Source organism: Pogona vitticeps, chromosome 3, assembly GCF_051106095.1.
Source record: "Pogona vitticeps strain Pit_001003342236 chromosome 3, PviZW2.1, whole genome shotgun sequence".
In the NCBI taxonomy this organism is placed as follows: domain Eukaryota; kingdom Metazoa; phylum Chordata; class Lepidosauria; order Squamata; family Agamidae; genus Pogona; species Pogona vitticeps.
In genome coordinates this window covers 223,478,344-223,502,065 of record NC_135785.1, presented here as the reverse complement: position 1 = coordinate 223,502,065, position 23,722 = coordinate 223,478,344, and the positions used below count along the sequence as shown (strand labels likewise).

Below are 23,722 nucleotides of genomic sequence, written 5' to 3'. Positions count from 1 at the left end.
TAGGAATCTATTGTAACACCATCACAAGGTACAGTAGATGGTATTTAAAATGAGATTATTCCATAACAAGGTGGGTAGCGGTATTTTATCCTGAGCCGGAGGCTGAAATTCAAAGAACAGGCTTCATATCCAGTTCATCTAATAGCGCTGTCAGTGTTTTGAGTTTTTAAGGTTAAGAGCATTGCTCAGTCTGGTGATTAAAGGTCAGTGATTTTTCTATTTTCATGCTCATTCTGATCAAGGGCTCACTTCTTCTCCATCCATATTGCTGCACAACCTGCCATATAAGTCATGCTGCTGCAACTCTGGTAATTTCTTAGGTGGGTTCTAAACGCTTGCAACAGAAAATAATTCTAGAAATATATGTTTATGATCAAATCTTAATAAGTTACAGTAACATATGGTGGGATGTGTATAAGTACAAATTTCTCTGTAGTAATGCAATGGAAAGTGATGAAAACAATAAGTTGCTTCAATTTCTTTTTTATAACAGTCACTACTGTCACTAATGTTTAGCTTAATCTTATCAGCATGATATTCATTGAGTTTGATTGAAGTAATATTAGTGGTGGTGGAAAATAATTAGTTTGAATGATTTATTAATTACTCCTAAATATGCATAGTAGTTATCTTTCCATGGTCATGCTTGAGAAGTGCAAAACAAAACAAAACAAAACAAAAAGAGGAACAGGGAATGAAGTGTAAAAATAAGTGTAAAAATAACTGAGCAGGATACAGAAGCTGTAGATTGGATTATGACATTCTCTTTTTAAAATCAGGTTGACTTTTCTGGAATCTATAGCAAACTATAGAATTATTAGTGACTAAAAGTTATAATTTAGATCCATTTGTCTTATCAATTGTTATAATGGACTTTTATTGTGAATCACATTGAAAGGAAAAAAGGGCAAAAAGACCAACAACAACACCCCACACATAAAGACCTGTTCTTGCTTTTGGAAAGTTTGAAAGTAACTTGTTTGTTCAGCCACACTACAAGACCACAGAAAGTAGTGCATGAAAAAGCACGACAATGCAGCTCCTTGAGATTCAGATTAAAGATACAGACCTATAGCCATTGACAAATTTAGGAGATGTACATTGGAATCCAGTTGTATTTTTGCCAGAATAACATATTTATGATACTCCAAGTACTGACTAGGACATCATGGCAGAAGATTTTCTGGAGAAGACCATCAGAGTTTCAACAGACTTCATCATGTGCAATACATTTAAGCCATGAAAGGAAATGCTACAATAAGTCATCATTTATTTAATTTATTTCTTTAAAATAAAAGAAGCCACTGGCAATGGTGCGGCTAAAAAATATTGTAAATAAATAAATAAATAATAAATAAATAAATAAATAAAATATTTCCACCCTGCCTTTCTCATTTAAAGGACCGTTGGCTCATTGAAAGCATAATATTTAAAAACCAAAAATAATAAAACAATAAGTATACAAATATTTAAAAAGAATTAAACAAGTATATTAAAAACGGTAAATAAAATCAGTACTTAAAATATTTAAAAGCAACAGAGCACGACAACCCAATCTGAAAAATGTCTCTCAGACAGCCAGTCACTAAGGAATTATGGTGCCACAAATAACCTTTCTTGTTTTTGCAGCAGCTGGATACACAGCTGGCTATCACACGTAACTCTAATACTGGCAGGAGGTCTGAACCCGGAAGGAAATGCGCATACTGTCCTTTTTCTCGACATGATCATTGTTTTAGATTCTAATAAGGATGATACAGCATGGAAAAATTGCAGACTGGGCTCCTTCCTTAGGGACTGTGTTCTCCAGAAATTACCTTAATGTCCATAGTCTGCCACAGTTCCCACGTTGTGGGGAAAATGGAAGCTTTAAAATCAAGGATAATGTATGCTTCCTGCACACACACACACACACTCACACACACTTTGCAGTAGCCCTAATTAACAGTAACCCATAATCATGGCAGAAGTCTGTATTTGAAGATAGCACAGATGCTCTTTAGCTGAGGAACCACCACAAAACTGTGGAAATTTGCTACAGTTTTTATTCAATTATGTTGTATTATATGCCACATACCTATCATTTGTGTCTTAGATTTGGATACATACCAGACCAGTCTTCTAACTGTTTCATAAAAGTCTGCTAATTTAATATTTAAAAAGAATGCAGTCGCTCCATTTAAGGTCATCTTCAGGCAATATGTCTTTCATATACTGTAAATGGTAAAATATTATCACAGTGATGCTTTGTTCCCATTGTAATATTTGCTTCTGATAGATGCATGTAAGCAAAATCACAGGCACTTTACAGTTTACTTGAAGAGTAATGTTTGTCTAAGCTCTTACCCAATTGTTAAAGAAGTGGGAGACATTTATAAGTGAACTGGGGAAATAAGACAGAATGTCACTGAGAAAGATACGGTCAACAGTACATTGATGATGATTATTAACAATGGAGCTCTTGAGACTCCTTGGCCATAATGTATTCCAGTCCTGTTGTGTGCCTGAAATATAAAAACATTATCAAGGTGCTTCAGAATCTGGTAATAATAACACTGCAACATCATAGTAAAAGAGGCAGAACACTCTCACTCTCTCACTCTCTCTCTCTCTCTTTTGGTTCTATTTTACTATATCAAATGTATTTCATTGCTTATATTATAGTAGCAGATTAGAAACATCTGCTCATTTGCCACCAGTCTACTATCAACAGAAAGTCTTAACTATTTTTCCTTCAGGCCATCCTGCTTCAAGGGTTGAATAAGAAGTCTATAATCCAGCTGTTGAGTGTTGATATGGATCCAGAATTATATACTCAGGAGCCCTTGAAATGGAAATGCTGCCTCTTTGCCAAGGGTTAGAAAAGCGATAAACTCCATTTGTTTTCTCTCCTTTCTTTCCCTGTCCCCCACCCCACCCCACCTCTAGCACCATCCCCTATTACGATAATCAGAAAAGACCGGACATCAAGGAACAGTGTCTCTCTTTCCTGGCAAGAACCTGAGCATCCAAATGGGATCATCTTGGACTATGAAGTCAAATACTATGAAAAGGTGGGAAGGGACAGCAAAGGGGACAGGGAGCAGTGGGTCTCATTTAGTTGGAGACAGAGAGTGTATGAAAGGAAACTGATAAGATACAAGAAGATGCTGATGTAATAATGGGCTTTCCACAGTCTGTGAAATAATATCTGCTGTCAGAATTGTGAGCAGAATATAGAGCAACATATATTTTGCTAATGTATCATATTGAAATGATGTTTATAATAGCCAAGTTTCATAGCTGATGAAATGAATTTTTGTGGTTTAGTATTACTGCCTTCTGGGAGCATACTGGGACTGTGCATCTTACCTAAGATTATATAGGTGGGCTCTTTTCATGGGAGGCACAGTGGGCAATCAGACACCTGACCTCTGGCTCCATAGCCAGGTACTCAACTCACTGAGTTATCTAGATAAGTTTTGTATAGGATTACTGTATAGTGTTTAAAAATGGCATATAAAACAGAAATTACCCTGCTATTAACATGATTTATTATCTTAAAACTCTTTGTAAAACTCTGTTGAATAGATTATTGTAATCTAACAACTTAAAATAACAATATACTTATTCCTGTATTTTGAGTTATCTAAATATATATTTTTAAATGCGAAGGTGTCTGAATTTCTCAGGTCTTTGATAATTTTATAGAATGAATAACATTGTAGTAATGTGAAAGTGAATGATTTACATAATATTATTTCCTGATATTTTGTCCTATCGAGGAGATACATTCCAGAAAGTATTTACTGTATATCCTGTAACTAGTGAGCTCAGTCAGTTATGTCTGTAAAGGTTAGGTGGTGAAAGCTCTTTACATGTGATTAATTAGCCTGTAGTCATGGAACTCGGTGACTCTTTTCCAGGATTGAATTAATTAATTAATTAATTCATTCATTCATTCATTCATTCATTCATTCATCTTTTCTTCTCTGGGCAGTGTACAATAGGGAATAATAAACATAAGCCGATATTCATAATATAGCAACAAGACAAAATGAGCAAAATTAAAATAACAAAACTACAATTAAAATTAAATTAGATCAATAAAATAAAATTCAAAATTTCAGCCATATCATGGGCCTTCAGTAATAGTGACACAACTGTAATGTTCTCTTCTCTTGGAGTCAAAACATCAGAATATCTTCTCATTGATTAAAGAGAGCCAAAGGATTATGTAGTTCTGTGTCCTAACGTGTGAGGGAAGCAAGTTTTACAATTACATTTGTAAGGCTAAGATATTTTTCCATCCTGAACCTGCATAATGAAGGATAAAGTAACCCAAAGCTACAGCTGCACTATAAAGCTACTGTTCAGCTTCAGTGGAACCGGCAAGTAGGAGATAACGCTGTGCATTCAGGATATGTAGGCTGCAAACTTGTACAGTATCTTCATATCTGGACATGAGCAAGCCTGTAACTACATAACCTGGGGATGAGCCGCACTGAACATACCAAGACTTACCTAAGCAACCATCCAGAGGATGGTGCTGTTAATTAACAAAAGCTACAAAAACATCACTAAAAATGAAATGTATAAAAGCCTGTTTCAACAACTGTGAGTTCTTGAATTTCCCATTGCTCCATTTGTTCATGGTTACCTACTCAGCATCCCTTTTAGCGAGAGAAAACAGCTGCCATTTTAGGAAGCTGAAACTTAAATCTCATTCAGCAAAGGTCAGTTTAAATAAACTCTACACACCACTTCCAAGCCCAGATGAGCATTTAAAATAATATAATACTTCCTAGTCACTGAGGAAACTTAGTGATTTCCCTAGCAATTAGGACTTGAACTGTACAGTTCAAGGTGCATAGAAAGATATATCCATGTTTGCTAGACAAATAGCTTCCTTTCAAATGTATTGTCACCTGCAAGAGATGTGTAGAGATGTGTAGCAGTGAAGTCATGAATGAAACCCATGTGAAACAGGGGCCTTAATCTGATTTAGAAGAGAGGGCTAGGACATTTTCCTCTTTTTGCCTAATCTAAATCCTCCACCACCCCTGCTACTGTTTTATCCGAGGGAAACATTTGCAAGTGAAGGACAAAACAGAAAAGAAAAGGCCAGCAAGTGAATTACAATTCAATAAGACACTTGAATTCTTTTCTCAAACATTACCTGTCATAAGCATCTAGTAGACAGAGAAGTACAGTACAGTATACTGCTTTATAAGAGGAGATCACTTTTTCCAAATAATGTCAGGAAACGGCGTTAACAACACAGCAAACAAAATACAGTGGACCCTTTACTTAAGGAATTAATCCGTATTGGAATGGTGGCTGCAAGTCGAAAAGTCTGTAAGTCGAATCTCCATTGACCTACAATGCACTGAAAACCGATTAATCCCATAACCAGTGGTTTTTATTCTATTTTTATTCAATTTTAGTTTTTTTCTGGTCTGTAAGTCGATTCTCTGGCTGCAAGTCGAATCTAAATTTTGCAGCCAGAGAAGTCTGTAACTCGAAAAGTCTGTAAGTCGAGCCGTCTGTAAGTCGAGGGTCCACTGTAGATATTTGGTTTCAGTTTTCCTTAGGTTTTCAGGAAGCAACCATCCTACAGAGTATTCTGTTTCTAGATAGCCCAAATCTGGAAGTTGAGTCATGGCAACTGGACTTTTGTTTTTCAATTTTTCTTGGCAGTCAGCCAATCCTTTTGCTTTCCAAAGAGAGGGAGGGGGAAATATACAAATATTTGAGGCAAATTATGGAGATCTTGAGGTGTGGGGAAAAAAGCTCTTTAATTTTCACTCTTGGCTGCAAGTGAGGCATCTAACAGGGAATGAGCATTCCTTATTGAATGTTCTTGCCCTATCAAGACAGCCTAAATCAGGGGGAAAATATATATATATAGCAAATACCCCCTAGAGCAGTGATTGTAGTTAAAAAAGGAACTGTTCCAAGTTACAAGACTTTCACCGTTAGTCCCTCCTTTCCAGATGAAGAAAATGCTTAAGTTGAATTCTGGTTTCTTCCTCTTGGATTTGATCCTTTGATTGTCTCCATGGAGGTCAGATAAGGAGATTTATAGCACACATTTAAAACCTTAATGAACAAATACAATTCCATGAATGAGTATCTCTGATTGCATCAAATGCAAAATCCCTTTCATGGTTCTGGCAAAAAGAGATAGCATGCATGTGAATGCAATTAACAGCACTCCAAGTGCTCTTTGCCCAGCCAGAATGACACAGACAAGAACTGTTATGTAAGTGGAACTAAGAGGCTATGCTGCCCCCATTGGTTTTGGGTGTGTTGGGTTTTAATGGGGTGATTTCTTTTTCTAAAGCAGGAACAAGAGACAAGTTACACCATTCTGCGAGCAAAAGGCACCAACGTTACCATCAATGGCCTCAAACCAGACACTACTTACATTTTCCAAATTAGAGCCCGAACTGCTGCAGGATATGGGACCAACAGCCGCAAGTTTGAGTTCGAAACCAGTCCAGACTGTATGTATTGGTAAAAATTGATTTTAAATGTTCTCCTGTCCCCATTTCAAATTTATACAGCTGGCTAGCTTTATTCCCTCTCTAGTTCAGCAAATGTGATTCTATATTTATGATCTGCCTTTCCGGGTAACATGCCTATAAATTTTTATACTTTGTCATTATTTTAAAACATGCTTTGAGAATTATACCATAAAATAGCCCAGGTGGTATTCCTGCTCTTTGCTGCCATATCTTATTTATGTTGCCAGATTTAAATGAATCTTTGGCTAGATGGCAGGTCCTGCCAGGAAAAAAGTTCAAAAGATCCACAGAAAGTCATAATGTTCTGACATTGTTGCCTGACCTTATAGACTTTTACAACTTCTGAACTCCAAAAGAAGTACAGCATCATTTCCCCTTGATTTCACATCCACTGAATGATGCTTTCATTTTCATTTCCTCTAAACACAGTTTCTTCCAAGCCACTGTTAGAGTGTGTTCAGTAGGAATGGGAAAGGAGTTTTTCATGCAAGTCTCGACTAAAGCAAATGCCATCGAATGCTCACATCATACGACCTGACTTGTGTTTTTGCAAGAGCCTGAGGCCCTTCTTTTTCCCATTCAGCTGAAAGTAGAGTTAAAATGACACTTCCATATGGTTCTTCACATACTGCTACATTAGTCGTCATGGCTAAAATATTTCAGGTTTGTTTTTTAGCTAGAGAGATAAGTCTTGTTCAGGAAAAACCTTCTACTGTTAATTGGTTGTTCCCTTCTTCAGTTTGAGAAATCCTGCTCAGTAAAGGTCTTCTTCAGAATTAATTAGTCATTTCTTCCTTCAGTTCTGACTCTTTGTTGCTTTGTGTTCATCTGGAACATGCCACAATTTATTAATAGCCCTTTAATTGTAGCTTAATCACTTCTTGTTCACTGTGGACAGAGGAGGCTTTAATGTTGATGATGATTTCCCCTTTCTTTTTAGTTTTCTTTTTTTGACAAAATATTTATTTTTATTGTTGGATTTCCACCCCACTGTTTTTCCAATCCAGAATGTTGATATATTAAGCTTAATGCAAGCTTAATAATAATATAACAGTGTAAGAGTTCATATAAGTCTAAGAATACAATAGAATGATCAGGGGGGAAATCACTTAGCAGTCAGGTCAAATGTCTAACAAAGTTAATGAAGTGGTAGCAAAAAGGAACAAATTTCCTGGTACAGAAGGTTTCTTACCCTGCTCTCTATGAAACAAAATGTTATTTCTATATCTTATCGGAGGGCCTCAATGATCCAGCATGTTCCACAGTAAGAAGCCAGGGCCAAACGAGTTGAAATGATTAATTCCAAATGGGGTGAAGTAAATAAATCTTTATCCAAAAAAACACCTCTCCCCTCCTTTGACCCTATGAAAACCTGCTCTTGAAGGGGGAGAGTTGGAACTTGAAGATGTCAGAAGTTCTGTTGGGCAAGGACATGTGTTTAGTAGAGCCAGCATGGTGTGCTTTTAGCGGATCTTAATTCTAGGTCTTACTGAGCCTTGGCACTCACTTGGTGGCTTGGGTAACTTCATTGACCTTGGCTAGTCATTCACTTTCAACCTGACCTAGCTCACAGACTTGTTGTGAAGATGATGTGGTTGTAACAACAAAGTGCGGAGGACTGCCTTCATGAATGTTTCTCTGAGAACGTAAGGTTAATGTCCAATATGAATCCATCCAACTAAACTGCCTCTGATCTTGATCACCTCTTGGTTTCCTGGGTTTCTTCTGGGAAGATCATGAGCTATAAAGTTTATTGCAAAGAACATTACCTAACCAGAACACATACAATGCACCTCCTTGCATCAAGCATGAACATTGCCTAAAAAGTCATATCAAGCCTGCAGACCCAATGAAATTAACATTGCCATCCTATCAATGGGCTATTACCTAGTGAGCTTAGAAGTGCAGCCTACTGAGTTCATTTCCCAGATAAGTGGGTGTAGAATTGCAAGCTCTGTGCTTTGTTTTGAAACTGAAATGCTTTCAGATAAAACAATTAGATCTAAGGCACAGTTTCTTTGTAAGTAATACTGAACATATTTTGAATGAGTTAATATTCAGTCTGTCCATCTCAACTACAGTGTAAACTACTACTGGAAAAATAATATGTCTATCTGGTAGTTGGCCCTGATTAATTTGTCTTGACAGATGAGATTCTTGCGGGCAAAGGGAGAAAGGAATTCCAAACTCATAGCATAACATAGATTACACCACAGATAACTGTAGTAGTAGCAGCAGCAGGTTTAGGGTAAATACCTCGTATTGGGCCTGAGTGTCTGAAGTTTAAGAAATGTTCTGCTTGGAGAGTATAATGTCTCAAAAATAAACAGAGAAATTTAGCAGTGAGCCAAGCTTGCACTTGACATGTTTGAATTTTAGAGATTTGTGAGCTTTCATAATTCCAGTTCATTCTAGAAAGTAGCTTCGCAACTTATTTTAGTTAACAAATGACTATTGCAATGACCTTCAGCCTATGGAGTAAATTTTATGACACACAGGGAGCTGTTAACATCCCTGGAATAATTTATGGGAGAATATGGCAAAGAAATATGTTTTTGTGTTGTCTCAATTTAAGCAAGCTAGCATGTAAATGATTTTGGAAAATGAACTGATAAAAAGCTTTGTAGAACATACTGCAGAGTATTCTTTATTATCCTCATATTATTTTGCAATGATTTTGGGGCCATTTTTGCAAACATGAATTGGTTTGGAATATTTCTACATGTCAAGAAATTTGAAACCATGTTAATCTGCATAATATGTGAAATTCTAAATATGTTTGAATCAAGATTAAGCTCTTAAATTCCATTAATTTCGCTTGTCTGGATCAAACTCAATAAATTTAACTTACCAATACATGCCTAGCAGCTGGTCTTCTCCATTTGGTAAAGAGTGAAAAAGCTTTTCTGTTAAGCAGTGGGGCAGGAAGTCATTCCACAGTTAAAAAACAAAGTGATGCTGCGATAACCCCACTTACCTGCTGCCTATGTTTGCCAGCAGTGATATATTTAATGCTTTTGTTTTGCTCATTCTTATTCCTTTTAACTTCCAGCTTTCTCCATCTCCAGCGAGAATAGCCAAGTTGCAATGATTGCTGTTTCAGCTGCCATAGCAATTATTCTGCTGACAATTGTCGTTTACATCCTTATTGGGAGGTTAGTTCATCATTTGTTTTACCCATTTCTATTTCTTTTTCTTCAGTGCCTCACTGGAGTTAAAAAAAAAAAGAACAGTATCACTGAGAGATTGTCATGAGCCGAAATGTGTAACCGAGAGGTTTTGCCATGTTGTTCAGTGTGCATTTTGAAGCCAGTAGACCTCTTGCAGACTTCCTAGAGTAACATATACAAAGTAACAAACTTATTATTCAGATTTTACACTTCTCTGAATTTTAAGATACAGTTTACAGCTCACAGATGCTACCAAAATGTCTGTTTTAGCATAGAATACATCTAGAAATGCATATTTGAAGAAAATATACAGTATTTAGAAATAGGTTTTGTAACTGAAAAACAAACGGTTAAAAGTATGTATACAAATGGGGGGGGGGTTGGGTGCAGATATTGTTTTTCAAAAACCCGTGATTAATGAGAAAATGGGAGAGAAACCATTTTTGCTTGCACAAATGAGGAGACAAACCAGACTAGATGTAGAGCAATCTATCCATCCCTAATGATAGGCTTTGCCCACATCTGTTGAACAGGAAGTCATGGCAGAGCTGCACACAGTAATGAGGCTGCTGACAATAGTAGCAAAAGTCATACAGAACTTGTTAAAAACAGCTATAAACACATTCTCAGGCAACTGTAAAACTAAACTGAAGGGGTCAAAAATCAACATATCATCTCATTAGCCAATTTCCTCAAATTCCCTCAGAACGTATCTCAGCCCTGTAGGGCTCAGAGAAAGTAAATGGAACTAGACTTTCTCACAGGTACTTAATTGTTCAGGAAAGACATTTCATGTGTTTTTTAAATGTGTGAGCAGAGTATAAAATCTTGCATTTCTGATGTTGTTACCTTTTATTGCTTGCAGGTTCTGTGGACATAGTAAATCAAAACATGGAGCGGATGAGAAGAGGCTATACTTTGGTAATGGCCATTGTACGTTGCAAAGAATACATCATATATTTTATTGCATTAACAAAATTTTTGTAGTATCTGAACAAATTCTATTACAACATAATAAATAAGAATGTATGTTTGGTGGCAAAAAACCCAAAGCTATGACTAATTAACACTTGATCCAGCTTTTCATCTTCTCCGTTTCCTCTCTTGCTTTCTTCTGTATTATATAGAGTTTGCTTGCTTGCTTGCTTGCTTGCTTGCTTGCTTGCTTGCTTGCTTGCTTCAGAACATTCCCTTGTGTATTTTAGTGGGCACGACAGGGAATTTTGCAATATTTTGAGAGTCTACCCCAGAGCCTGCCACACCCCTAAAATACACATTTTGTATATTTGTTTTGCCTCTAGGAGGTGATAGGAGGCTCTTTCAGTTAAAATCCCAGGTTTTGTAAGAAATACTTTCTTAGGCATATGTAGTCCCTTGATCTCTGCTCATCCCTGCTTTAGGTGAAGACAACAGACACGTTAAAGCTAAGCAATGGGGCCAGATTCATAATAATATTACTTTCAAGCACTGCATGTCTTTAAAAATATCAGCTACAGAGGTTGAATCCAATAGTGATTTTCCTTTAGCACCACGGTGGATGAAGTGTGGCCTTCCAGATATTGTTGGGCTAAGTCTCCCAGTCTTCCTCAACACTGGCAGTGCTGACTAATGCTGATGGGAGGGACAACTTGACAACCTCTGGCGGTAGATGCTTTGCTCATGCCTGTTCTCTTAAGCAAGTGTACCTGATTTTCACTGGTACCTCCTGCCAACTGCAGAACTTTTTGTCATGTGCACATCTGTCCACCAATCTTTAGAAACAGGTTCTCAGGGGGATGAGAGAGGAAGGTTTAAGTGGACTCGGGTTAGTACTAAGTGACATGTCAAGTCTTATATTAGTAGAAGGGCTTTCCTGTAATTTAAAAAAAAATCATTGTTGAAGGCAACCCTGTCTCTCTGTTGCCAGTTTTTTTTTTTTTTTTTTCAGATCTGTATTCCACAATTCTGGTGCTTTAAAAAAAACCTTTTCATTTCTGGACAGGTGTTTGGAAATTAATGAACAATACATCACTTAGGATAAATCATTCACTAAGTAGCCTGATCTGAATTGTTCTCAGTAAACTTGGGAACAGTGTCTCCAAATGAATGCCTGCTGAGTATGGCTTTGTTTTCTAATGTGACTGAAGGCCGACCAATGTTTTTCGCTAACAAGTCTCAACAGCTGGCCACTGTGCAATCTCTGTCTGTTGCCCCATACTGTGCAACAACAAATGATGCATTGTGGTGAAAGGACCACATTCTTATGTGAAAAAGATGCATTTCATTGAGTCTAACATATGAAGAACATTTTTGGCAACCTCCACACCTCATAGCAATCCATATAAAAATACGGTAATCAAGCTGCATTTCTAATCTTGCCTCTGGTAACTTAAGCACCCATCTACATACATGAGAGAGAGAGAGAGAGAGAGAGATTTATGCAAGCAGGAGAGGATCTTCTGGTTGAACAGATGATGGTGACTAAACCTCTGAAATGCTATGTATCATGTAACACCTGCTCAGGACTTAACATGTGATGTTGAACCACTGCATATATGGTACTGGAAAGCCATGATCCTATCATTAGACAGAGTGAGGCAGTAGGATTCAGTGGTCATGGAAAGGAAGCAAACTATTAGTTATTAGTTATAATTGTATCATACTCCATTTGCTCTAGACACACACTTAGCATCATTTTGCTATTTTGGAATGTCTGGGGGAATTACACTTAACCTGTCATTAAAAACAACAAACAATTAAAAATGCCAAGGTGTGATTACAGCAGAAATGCATGACTGAACAGTCAGGCTTGCAGATAAAGTCCATGTTCACCTGAGAAAACTAATCACAAAACAAGAAAGCAAATGTGCAAACAGTGACAACTGATCAGGGACAACTGGATGTTTTTAGCACTTAAGAAACTCTGTCCTCTAATGATGGGCTATCTGTAGCATATAGTTTGGCCATCTGTTTGTCTTGGATTAGGGATAATGTCAAGTACATTTGAACAAGTGCAAATAAATGTAACGAGATTTGCATGTAAGAGAGGTTGAGCCTCTAAGAAGAGAGCACAGCCCCAATGCCTGATCCTTTAACTTTTTTCTGAACATCATATGGGTTATATCTGTATCAGCTATTGCAGCACACTATATAGTTCAAATTGCTTTATATTTCAAATTCCATTCAGTTCTCTTCATAATTAATGTTATTGTAGAAACTGTTGCTTAAGCTTTGTTTCTACAAAGAAACTTGGAGGATGACAAAACTGGCTTTGATTGGGTCTCCGGCTTTGATTATGTGTGGATGTCCATCATGATCCCACCACCACCATCCATTGGCATACAAGAGAGATTCTTTCTGTGAATGTATCCACTCTGTCCTGGATCGTTGTGGGATTTGGGGGGAACAATTCATTTTCATATTGCAAGGAGTGGGATACTATACACACTTAATGTCCGTACTTATGAATACAGGTGTAAATTCTGGTTAGATTTATACTGGATTTAATGAAAAACTGGATAACACACACACACACACACACACACACACACACACACACACACACACACACACACACACACACACACACACACACACACACACACACACACACACACACACACACACACACACACACACACACAGAAGGATAACAATATTTGCTTCTTTTTCACTCAGAGAATTATAAGAAACATCACTAACCCGCCCACCCAACTTCAGCATCTTAATTTGGCCCCAGAGATGAGACCTTTCAAAGGAATTGGAAAATGTTAATAGTTCAGGCTCATCCTGTTGAGACAATTTGATTAAAGAAATAACCTCACAGTGGCATTTTTTAAAGTCCTTCCTTATTATATGTAGAGACGTGTGTACAACTAAAGTTAGACTTAACATGGCAGGTCCCTTCTATGTAGCTTTCATAAGGCTACAGAAATTAAATCCTCTGCTTAATTACATCTTTGTTGGGGTGATTGAAATGTCAGTTTGTGGGGGGGGGGTGTTCCTCCCTCTCTCTCAAGCTTTCCCCCTGAGAGCGTGCCTGTACGTACTTTCTTTATTGAAAACATGCAAGCTGTGATATCAAGCTACTTAAGGCCATACTCTGCCAGTTAACACACTGGGCTTGCTATCCATTGAGTATTATGTGGGCCCACATCATGAGGTCTTCATTATTCAAATTTAATTAGCTTATTAAACAGAAACAGCCTTTTAAAAAGTGTCATGGACAAATAACAGGTCAAAAATTGTTCTCTGAACCCTCATACAGTGGAATGGCGCAATCGCTATTTCTAAATTAGTCACAGTAGTTGAATTCCTGTAGGTTCAACCATTTTGGTTTTCCTGCTTTCGTGCTTCACAGTAATGCTCATGTTGTAATATGACAAATGAATTTTAATCCACACTGGGGGGTGTGTGGAAGAGTTGTCGTTCAGAAATATATATATTGCTTTCAAGATGTCTTTGATTTCTGGCAACACTTCCCTAATATTTTAAATTTTTTATTTAACTTCTATTACATAGCATATGTAATGAAACTCATTATTAAATATGCTGTTACTATGGCAGCAGTTTGACTATTAATTGAACAATTCCTAATTTACTCACAAAGTTTATGTCACGCCAAGATACATAAAATGAGAGATTCAGGTGATCAAGAAAGCATGGGCGGGATATAAATAAATAAATAAGTAAGTAAGTAAGTAAGTAAGTAAGTAAGTAAGTAAGTAAGTAAGTAAGTAAGTAAGTAAGTAAGTAAGTAAGTAAGTAAGTAAGTAAGTAAGTAAGTAGTTCCATTAGATATTAAGCAGTGATAGAAGTCCACTCTGTATATATCCAAAGGTGCATCCTTTAATTGTTACTCAGTATATCCATGGACAACATCTGGCTCTTGGTAAAATATTTTGATTGAGACACTGGTGTGTTTTGTTCCTTCTGTAGGTCTTCTGTTTTCCTTTGTTTAAAGAGTTATCTTGAAAGTTTTGTTTTCAAGAAGAGTTGACTCTGTTGAAACACCTTCATTGTGACATGCTGTGATAGTTAGAAAGGATATTCCACAACTATTTTCATAGTTCATTTATGGCAGGGTTGGGGAACTGGGTACTTACGCCCAACCCATCATGGCCAATGGTAGGAGATTGTAAAAGCTAAGGTCCAAAAATCTGGAAGGTCCAGTAATTTGCCAGTCGTGCTTTTAGGGCAATTGCTTTTAAAGAATGTTTGGAGCTACTGCTGGACCCTCGAAATTTGTTTTCCGCAGGTTGCCACTAGGGAAATATAAACCCAACAGTACCAGGCACTTTCTAAACTTAGTCCGTGCAGCACTGGTAGTGGCAAATGTAAACACAGAAGTCCCCATGGGTCAGCAGTAACAGGATAGAATAACTTTGGTGACTGCAATAAACTTTCTGCACTTCAGGCCCTAACAGCTGGTTTATTTCAGTCTTTTGACTATGAATTGCTTGAGAAAAAGCCTTAGCCATGAAAGGTTCCCTGCAGCCTTATTTCGAATCCTGTAATATCACTTCAAAGGAGCAGAAATATATTTCACCTTCTCAGACCATCTCAGTGTGCCCGCATCTGGCCGATTCCTTTTGACTCCTTCACTACCCGTAGGGCAATTCATGCTGCTGAAATGGAAATGGAAATGATGCTGCCTGCACAGAAGGAGCTGTAAAGTGGTGCAGCTTAACACATGGGCACGTGTTTATTATCCGCTGCTTATGGCAGAATCTGCTTACTATATGGACTGCTCTTTAGTAATTGGTGTGAAAATATAATTCCCTTTGCAGCCTCCAGCCACCTGATAATACAAGAACCCTGAGACTAGCATACAAAAAATAAAAATTGGGTGCAGTAATCCACCCTTCTCAGAGGGTTTTAAATTGGAGTGTGAGCGTGTGTGTGTGTGTGTGTGTGTGTGTGTGTGTGTGTGTGTGTGTGTGTGTGTGTGGTGTGTGTGCGTGTGTGTGTGTGTGTGTGTGTGTGTGTGTGTGTGTGTGTGTGTGTGTGAGAGAGAGAGAGAGAGAGAGAGAGTTTATTAGGGGCAGGAGAGAGTCTGTAACATGCAACCCAGCATGGATGGCAGTGGGTTTTATGAGACCTTTAACCAATAGCAATATATTGCTCACAGGGGTGTGCCTGGGTGTTTTAAATTCTGCTCTGGTTTGGGGAAATTTATTGTGATGTATTCCTCAATCAACCATTTTTTTCCTGAAGGAAATACTACCAGCACAGTAATCTGTGGCCAAACACAGCCTCTCTGTCCTGAGCTGGCTCCTTAAATTGTAGAGGAGGCAGTTAACATTTAAGAAGATACGAGCTTTCATAATCTGATTAATTTTGGCAGCCATTGGTTTGGGAGGGAGGGTAAGAGCAGGAAACAAGTACTGCTTAGTCTGTCGAAAGGTAAATATTAAAGATGGGGGTGGACTTTATTTCACTCCATTTTTCACAATACTTATGAATTTACTCACTTGGGGGCACCTTTTTTGGACCTCTTACAGTCTATATAATTGCTATAAACAAGGTCTGAGAATGTGTGACTCTCCAGATATTCCTGGACTGCAATTACCATCATCCATCACTACAGAATATGCTAGTTTAGGGATAATGGTTTGTAGTTAAACAACGTCTGGAGAGCCACACATTCCCACCTCTGCCATAAACCATTTAAATACATGCACACCTGTTCTTTTAATAAAGGTATCAGTACACTGTAGAGCACAACTTAAAGCCACAGAATAAATGCATTTTAAAACATGTTGCTTTTTAAAGTACTGTAATGAATATAAATTAATTTTCAAAAGTAACATTGCAGGCTCTAACTGCTCCATATTACATCCTGGAGAGTGACCTAAGTGCATTCAGAAGTACCCTGTTTCCCTGAAAATAAGACCTAACCTGAAAATAAGCCCTAGTACGATTTTTCAGGATGCTCGTAATATAAGCCCTACCCCAAGAATAAGCCCTAGTTAAGTGAAACCACGCCCTCCGCCATTGTGCAGCATTATGCAGCAACCAGAATATGACATGACTGTAAAATAAAACATCCCCTGAAAATAAGTCTTAATGCATTTTTGGAGCAAAAAATTGATATAAGACCTGCCCTTGTATTAGTGATTAAGTTGAATCAGTTGGTCATGTTCTCCTTTTCTGTACTTGCTATCGGGATCTTCGGATGGAGCTTTTATCACCTATTATCTGTAAATCTCCCGGGAGATCAGAGGAGGATTATGTCCAGTTGCTACTCTCTGACAATACCCCTTATATTATGAGACAAGTGGCCAAATTCTGTGCTGCAGCAATGGTTATTGGTAATCAGATGTTTGAGTAGGTGATTTTAGATGGATAATATAATGCTTTTAATATAACACTGGCTGAGGTTTTACTTATATTAAGGATATATGATGTTATTAACTGGAAAGAAGGGGTTGTTTTATCATGTCTTAATGGAATTTTATTACTGTGACTGACTTTACGAAACTATAATTATATATATCTATTTTATATTGATTTAGTTTTACTGGTCTTTGACCATAATAAAGTATTCATTCATTTAATATAAGACCCTGTCTTATTTTCGGGAAACACCGTAGACAACAATGTCCAAGGAGAAAAGATTTCAAATATACTTTTCTCTCAACTTTAGAAAGCGTAGGACAAAATTGAAAGAAATCTCTCCCCGCCCCCTTGTAATTTCTCCAATCTCAACATGTAGAGAGATTTGTTAAGATTTGCTCTTAAAATATGTGTTTCCCGTGAATATAGCATTTTTGCTCTAATAGATTTTTTAATTTCGTAATGCATTCACCAACCTTTGTGTATACAACTACTTTGACTGAAGTTACACTTGTCTCTCTGGCTTTCTTTTTTTAAATAGTAAAGCTCCCAGGACTTCGAACATACGTGGATCCACATACATACGAAGATCCCAATCAAGCTGTCCATGAATTTGCCAAGGAGCTAGATTCATCTAGTATAGCCATTGACAAAGTTGTTGGAGCAGGTAAGGACCCTTTCTCATGAGAACATAGCCTATCCATTGTATTTTTCATATGTGGCCATTTCATTTCTTTACTGATGAAGAACAAACATTTCTTTTAATAGCTTGATATCTCCATGCTAAACTTTTGGTAATAAGCATAACCAAGAACCCATGGAAAAGGACTAGTTTTACTACTGTGCTAGTTCTACTACTGTCTGGGTTGAAATGATATGAGAAACGTATTGAGAAAGCATTGTGTTTTGTTTTCTTTGTTTTTGTGTTTTGTTTTTATATAAAAAACAAATATACTTTTCTCCCAACAGATTCCAAGAGAGAAAAAAAACTTCCAAAATCTAATGGTTAGCAATACTGCTTTTATGCTCAACCAAAGTGTCAAAAAATAATACAGTGGGGTCTTGACTTGAGAACTTAATCCGTATTGGAAGGCGGTTCTCAAGTCAAAAAGTTCTCAAGTCAAATCTGCATTTCCCATAGGAATGCATTGAAAACCATTTAATCCGTATCTGCTCTTTTCCGTCCATAGAAACTAATGGGAAGCTGCTATTCTGCCTTCGACCACTAGAGGGGGATATTTTGTTTCTTTTTTTTTTCTTAGGTCAAGAAAGGTTCAGGGAAGGCAGGGAAAATACAGTCCAGGCAGTACAGTACCAGGCAGCCTGAAGACTGTCTCCCAATCCACTCTCTAAACGCTGGGAGGAGTGAGGAAGCAGACAGGCACCCTTTTCACTGGCCAACAGTTAACTGAAAGTTCACTTTTTGCACTTTCCCTGCCTCCCACGTGGGTTTTTTTCAGTTCTTAACTCAAATCTAAGTACTTAAGTCAAGTCAATATTTTCCTATGAGAGCGGTTCTTAAGTCAAAATGTTCTTAACTCAAGCCGTTCTTAAGTCAAGACCCCACTGTATTCAAGCTTTTTGAATTCTCTAGAGCTTTTTACCAAACTAGGTGCAGGAAAGGGAAGGAGGTGAGGTGAAGATCAAGGAAGCTCAAAAATTAGGTCAGATGTTGATGTCTGGATTTTAGTCCCGATCCACCTAGTCATTTACTGACCACAAACCTTTGGGGATGGGCTTAGATAAAATGCAAAATCATTGTTTAGAGCTGCCACATCCAAATTCAGAAGAACCAGGAGGAGACCCAACCTCCTATAGAAGACCAAGAAGTGTTCCCTGTAGGAGAAGAGCTGTAAGTGTCCCTGTACACCAGGACCTGGTAAAGTATGGTCACCTAGAGTTCTTGGATTGCAGCTCCCAACATTCCTCACATTGGCAATGCTGACTTGAGCTGATTAGTCTTGCAGCCCTACTACAGCTTTTGAAGGGCCACCCCTTGCTCATCACTCTTTTACATCTTAGAACCACCAGATAATGACTGACCAACATTTCTGACAATGTAGAGCAAGGGTGTCAAACACAAGGCCCGCGGGCCAAATCCGGCCCACCAGACCTCGTCTGATGGCCCGCGGAGCCGCCGCCAGCCTTACAGATACAACCGGCCCTTTGATGGGGACAGGGCCACAGGGCCTGGAGCTTGGCGTGCGACTCCTTGGGGAACTTGTGGCTCTCCAGGATGTGGTAGAGCTCGCGGTAGTGGCCGCCGTGGAAAGCCACGACAGCATGGGCGCGCAGCACCGACTCGTTGCGGTGGAACGCCTCGCCGGCCACCGGCGCCACCGGCAGCGACCACAGGAAGCACCCCAGGTGCTCCACGTCGCCGCTCTCCTCCAGGGTCTCGCACACCCCGGCCACCTGCTGAGGGCTGAAGTTGAGGAGGGGCAGCTGGAACATGGGGGCGGCTGAGTTGAGGCGGGGGGGCAGAAGCACGGCTGAAGGAGAGGCCGGAGAGGCGGCCGGGCGCTGCCCTCCGCCTCGCCCTCCCGTCGGGCTGAGGCATCCCTAAGGAGACCCGCTCGCCCACGGAGTGCTGAGGCGACGGACCACGGGTCCCCCCCGCTCGTCCCTCCCGGGTGCCCTCGCCACCGCCCCGGCACCGCCACCCTTGGCTCCAAATCCCCGGAGCGAAAGCTAGCAAGGGGGCTCACCTCCTTCTCGCTTCGCCCCCCATGCCGCCCCTCGTCTTCTCCCGTCGCCCGTCACCTTTCTCTCTCTCTGGGCTTTTTTTTCCTCCCCCCTCGCAAGCGCAGCCGGAGCCGGAGCTGGAGCCGCCCGGCACAGGCGCTGCGCGGAGGCGCTGGGAGGCAGGACTGTGCCTCGGCGCTCGGGCTGCGTTGCCTCAAGTGGTCGAGGGCGGGCGGGAAAGGGCGGGAGGCGCGAGGGGAGGGGAGAGTGGGGGGGAGGAGGGGGAGGATGATGACTTGAGGGGGGAAGAGAGAGAGACACAGAGAGAGAGAGAACAAGGGAAAACCCCAGACATCCTCCTCCTCCTCCCTTGGCGCGCATCTCCCACCCGCTCCTGATTTGCTGCAGAGGGCCCCCCCCACCAGATTGGCCGCCCCCGCTCTCCCTCGGCTCGGTTTCCATGGAAGGGCTCCTGCCCATCACTGTCAAGCGCCTGCCAATCAACAGCGCCCACCCGTCCAACGCAAGGAGCCGCTCAGCACACCAGGCGCAACCCCACCGCACAGCCCTCCCTCCCCCCATAAGGGCGCCCTACAGATACAACCAGCCCTTTGATGGGGACCAAACTGCTGATGCGGCCCCCGATGAATTTGAGTTTGACACCCCTGATGTAGAGATTAGCACCCATCCAGATCTCTTTCGTCTCTTCAGAAAACCTACAGGATCTTATTTCTTTTTTTGCATTTCATTTGTAACCAATGAACCTGCTTACATCCATCCAAGTCCCCAATATTTCTGCATGTATTTACGTTCTTTTCTGCTCAGTTTCCCTGATAATTTGCCAAATTATATATTTAGATACATATTTTGGTACCTATCTGAATTTATATTTTTCCCTCCAAGTGTGCACAAACACATCTATGTTTATGATTTGAAACGGCTAAAAACTGCATTGCTGTATTCTGCAAAATGAAAAATTCAAGAGTTGTGGATAAGGCCATTGTGTATAGAAATCTACAAAGGTCGAGTTCCCAGGAGTTCAAGTGATTCATACACACATTTGAAATTTTAAAAAGGAAAAGTTTCAAGCTTTACTGATATTTTAAACTTTCTTATATACTATTAAGCAAGAATCCGGCTGTGCTGATGGTTGCTCAGTAGATTAGAAAAAATCAGTCAGCAGCATCTGAGTTACTTATGTAAGAGCAAATGGCTTCTTGACATACTATTAATCACTAACATTCCTGGCAAACCAGTCAGTTTCAAAAGAATGAGTGTCTGATATGCAGGATTATTCTGCAGCAGGAGAACTTGGTGGACTGTGCTTCAAACTTCTGTTGTAGAGAAGTCATAACCTGATACGTTACTGAAGAAGAATGGTGAAATGGATAAATTACAAAACAGTGAGAAACATATCGCAAACAGTACAGGCATTTGCATTTTAAAGGTTACGAATGCATTTTGGCAGAATACTGCTTGAGTAAGTAGAATTCTACTTCACTCATTCATCATTTGTATTCACACATCGCTCTTCCTCCAAGCAGAATGTCTTACCAGGCACTTTCACATGCAGACAGCTGATAGGATCAAGCTTGCTTAGCTTTACGAATAGAACCATATCATGCCCTGACAGCCTTTGTGTGTTTTCGCAGGCATGAGCACTTGTATACTCTCTCTCTCTCTCTCTTCTTTTTTTACAGAGTTAATAAAAAAAGAACTATCATGTGACTATCTGTCTGTGTCATAGTTCCAAGACTGTGCAATTTATACAGCTGAAACTTGGTATGGATAGGACTCAATGTAATTTTGCTTCATTGATCAATTAATTAATTAATAATTGAACTTATTTAACTAACTAATCAAATAAGTCAGTTGCCTGTCTTCAGATACTGGTTGATTGATTCACCTAACAATATTTATTTATTTATCTATAGCACTCATACAGTGAAAGACCTCTTTCCTGGGTGATTTACAACAACATTAAAAGCAAAGCCACCCTCTCAATCAATAAATATAAAATTAAAATTGTAAACTACTGCTACACAGGTAGCAGTTCTTTGGCAGAGATGATCCATCAGATATTGAAGTCCCAAACTCTTTAAGGCTTTGCATGTTGACACCAGCACTTTAAATTTGTGTCACAAGACTACAGGGAGCCAATATAGTTGGGCCAGAATCAGGGAAGTATGATCAAATTTGGAAACCCCAAAAATGACTGGGACCGCTGTGTTCTGAATCTGCTGAAGCTTCTGCGTCATCTTCAGAGGTAGCTCCACATAGAGAGCATTGCAGTCATCAATTTTTGATTGCTTGTTTAATCAATGAAGAAAGCACTATGACCTGTGGGAGTGGATAGTTATGTTGCTTTAAAATAAGGAATAAGTTTGTGCATTGCACATAATGACAGAAGTTGAAGTGAGCATGTTATAGCCACTTTGATTCTGTGAGCATGTGAACGCCCAGCCTTTGTTACTTCTGTTTAATCTGTTTAATACCACACACTGCAATGTTAAATCCATCAACAGTCTACAGTTCAGTAGCTTCACTCAGCATCTATAGCAAGCATCATTTGCTCAAGCGTAAACTAAATATCTTAGTACACTGAAATATTCAACCACAGGTTACATGTTTTTATTGTTTTGTCGTAAATTGTTGAAGAATATTCAAATTCTTGATATGACTGTTCCTTGTACTTTTGGTTTTGTAATAGGATTTTTCAAATTTGAATAGGAGATCTGGTTAATTCTAATGATGCTTCCCTTGCTCATGCCTGGTACTATAAATGTTTGTTACTTTCTTGCAGAAGTAGCCTTCCAAACAGGCATGCAGCTTTGGGGGGGGGGGGGGGACAAAGGAAAGGTGCAGCACAAACAGGAGTTAACCCTACTTTTCTATTCCTTTTGTTTGCTTTGAGTTCATAACTAATTGCTTTATAAAACAGATTTTCTACAAAGTATAAGTACAGTGGTGCCTCGATTTACGACCATAATCTGTTCCAGAAGATGGAAGTAATTCAAAATGGTTGTACATCGAAGCACCATTTCCCATAGGAATGCATTGAAATGCAATTAATTTGTTCCAGCCAAAGAAAATAATTACCATATATAAAAATCACTGCAATACTCATTGGAAACGTGATTAATCCCTTCTGGCCAAAAAAAAAGGGGGGGGGAACCAATCAAGCATGCAAGATCCATCAGAAATGCACAGAAAACAAACAGAGCCATATTGGAAATTCACAGAGAATGAAGAGGGCAAGTCGGAAATGCAGAGAAAACAAAGGAAAAAGCAAGACCATCATAAATGGGGAAAACCCCAAAAAAGCAACCAAACCCCCCAAGACCCATCGGAAATTGGGGAAAGCCAAAAAAAGAAACCCCCAAAACCCATCGGAAATGGGAAAAAAACCCAAAACAAATAACCCCCCAAGACCCATCGGAAATTGAGGGGAAACAAAAAACAAACAAATGCCCCAAGACCCATCGGAAATGGGGAAAAAAAACCTAAAAGCAACCAAACCCCCAAAGATCCATCAGAAATGGGGGAACAAAAAAAACAAACCCCCAAGACTCATTGAAAATGGGGGGAACCAAACAACAAACAAACCCCCCAAGACCTATCGAAAATGGGGAAAAACACTCCAAAGAGCAACCAAACCCCCCAAGACCCATTGGAAATGGGGGGAAAAACCCAAAACACAAACAAACCCCCCCAAAACCCATCACAGCACAGAAACATAACCCCCCGAGTCCAAAATCACACTGCAAAAACACCCAGAACAGTTTTTAAAAAACAGAAAGCTCTCTAACTGCTAGGCGAAAGAGCTACAAAGAAGCAGCCTTGTTGCCACCTACAGTTAGCAATTTGAATTTCCTGCCTTTTTCCATGCCTTTTTCTGTTCATAAGTGGAAGCTCTGGTCGCAAGTAGATGCAAAATTTTGTGGTCAGAGCTGATTGTAACTTGAAATGTTCATAAGTAGGGACATTGGTAAGTCGAGGCACCACTGTATTCTGTAAATAGAATACAGTGACATCTTCGTT

General features: G+C 39.3%; 1 protein-coding gene across 5 annotated transcripts in view; it reads left to right on the top strand.

Moving 5' to 3' along the window:
• EPHA3 (EPH receptor A3) overlaps window positions 1-23,722 on the top strand; it is a 277,193-nt gene that overhangs the window by 205,292 nt on the left and 48,179 nt on the right. For 2 of the 5 annotated variants that reach the window (XM_072993963.2, XM_072993967.2), the window contains 5 exons: window positions 2,929-3,053; window positions 6,326-6,488; window positions 9,562-9,664; window positions 10,545-10,612; window positions 17,538-17,663. In XM_072993963.2, the coding sequence (XP_072850064.2) occupies window positions 2,929-3,053; window positions 6,326-6,488; window positions 9,562-9,664; window positions 10,545-10,612; window positions 17,538-17,663 (585 nt within the window). The remainder of the gene's footprint in view (window positions 1-2,928; window positions 3,054-6,325; window positions 6,489-9,561; window positions 9,665-10,544; window positions 10,613-17,537; window positions 17,664-23,722) is intronic. The other 3 variants (XM_078389833.1, XM_072993965.2, XM_072993966.2) reach the window with 3 other exon arrangements.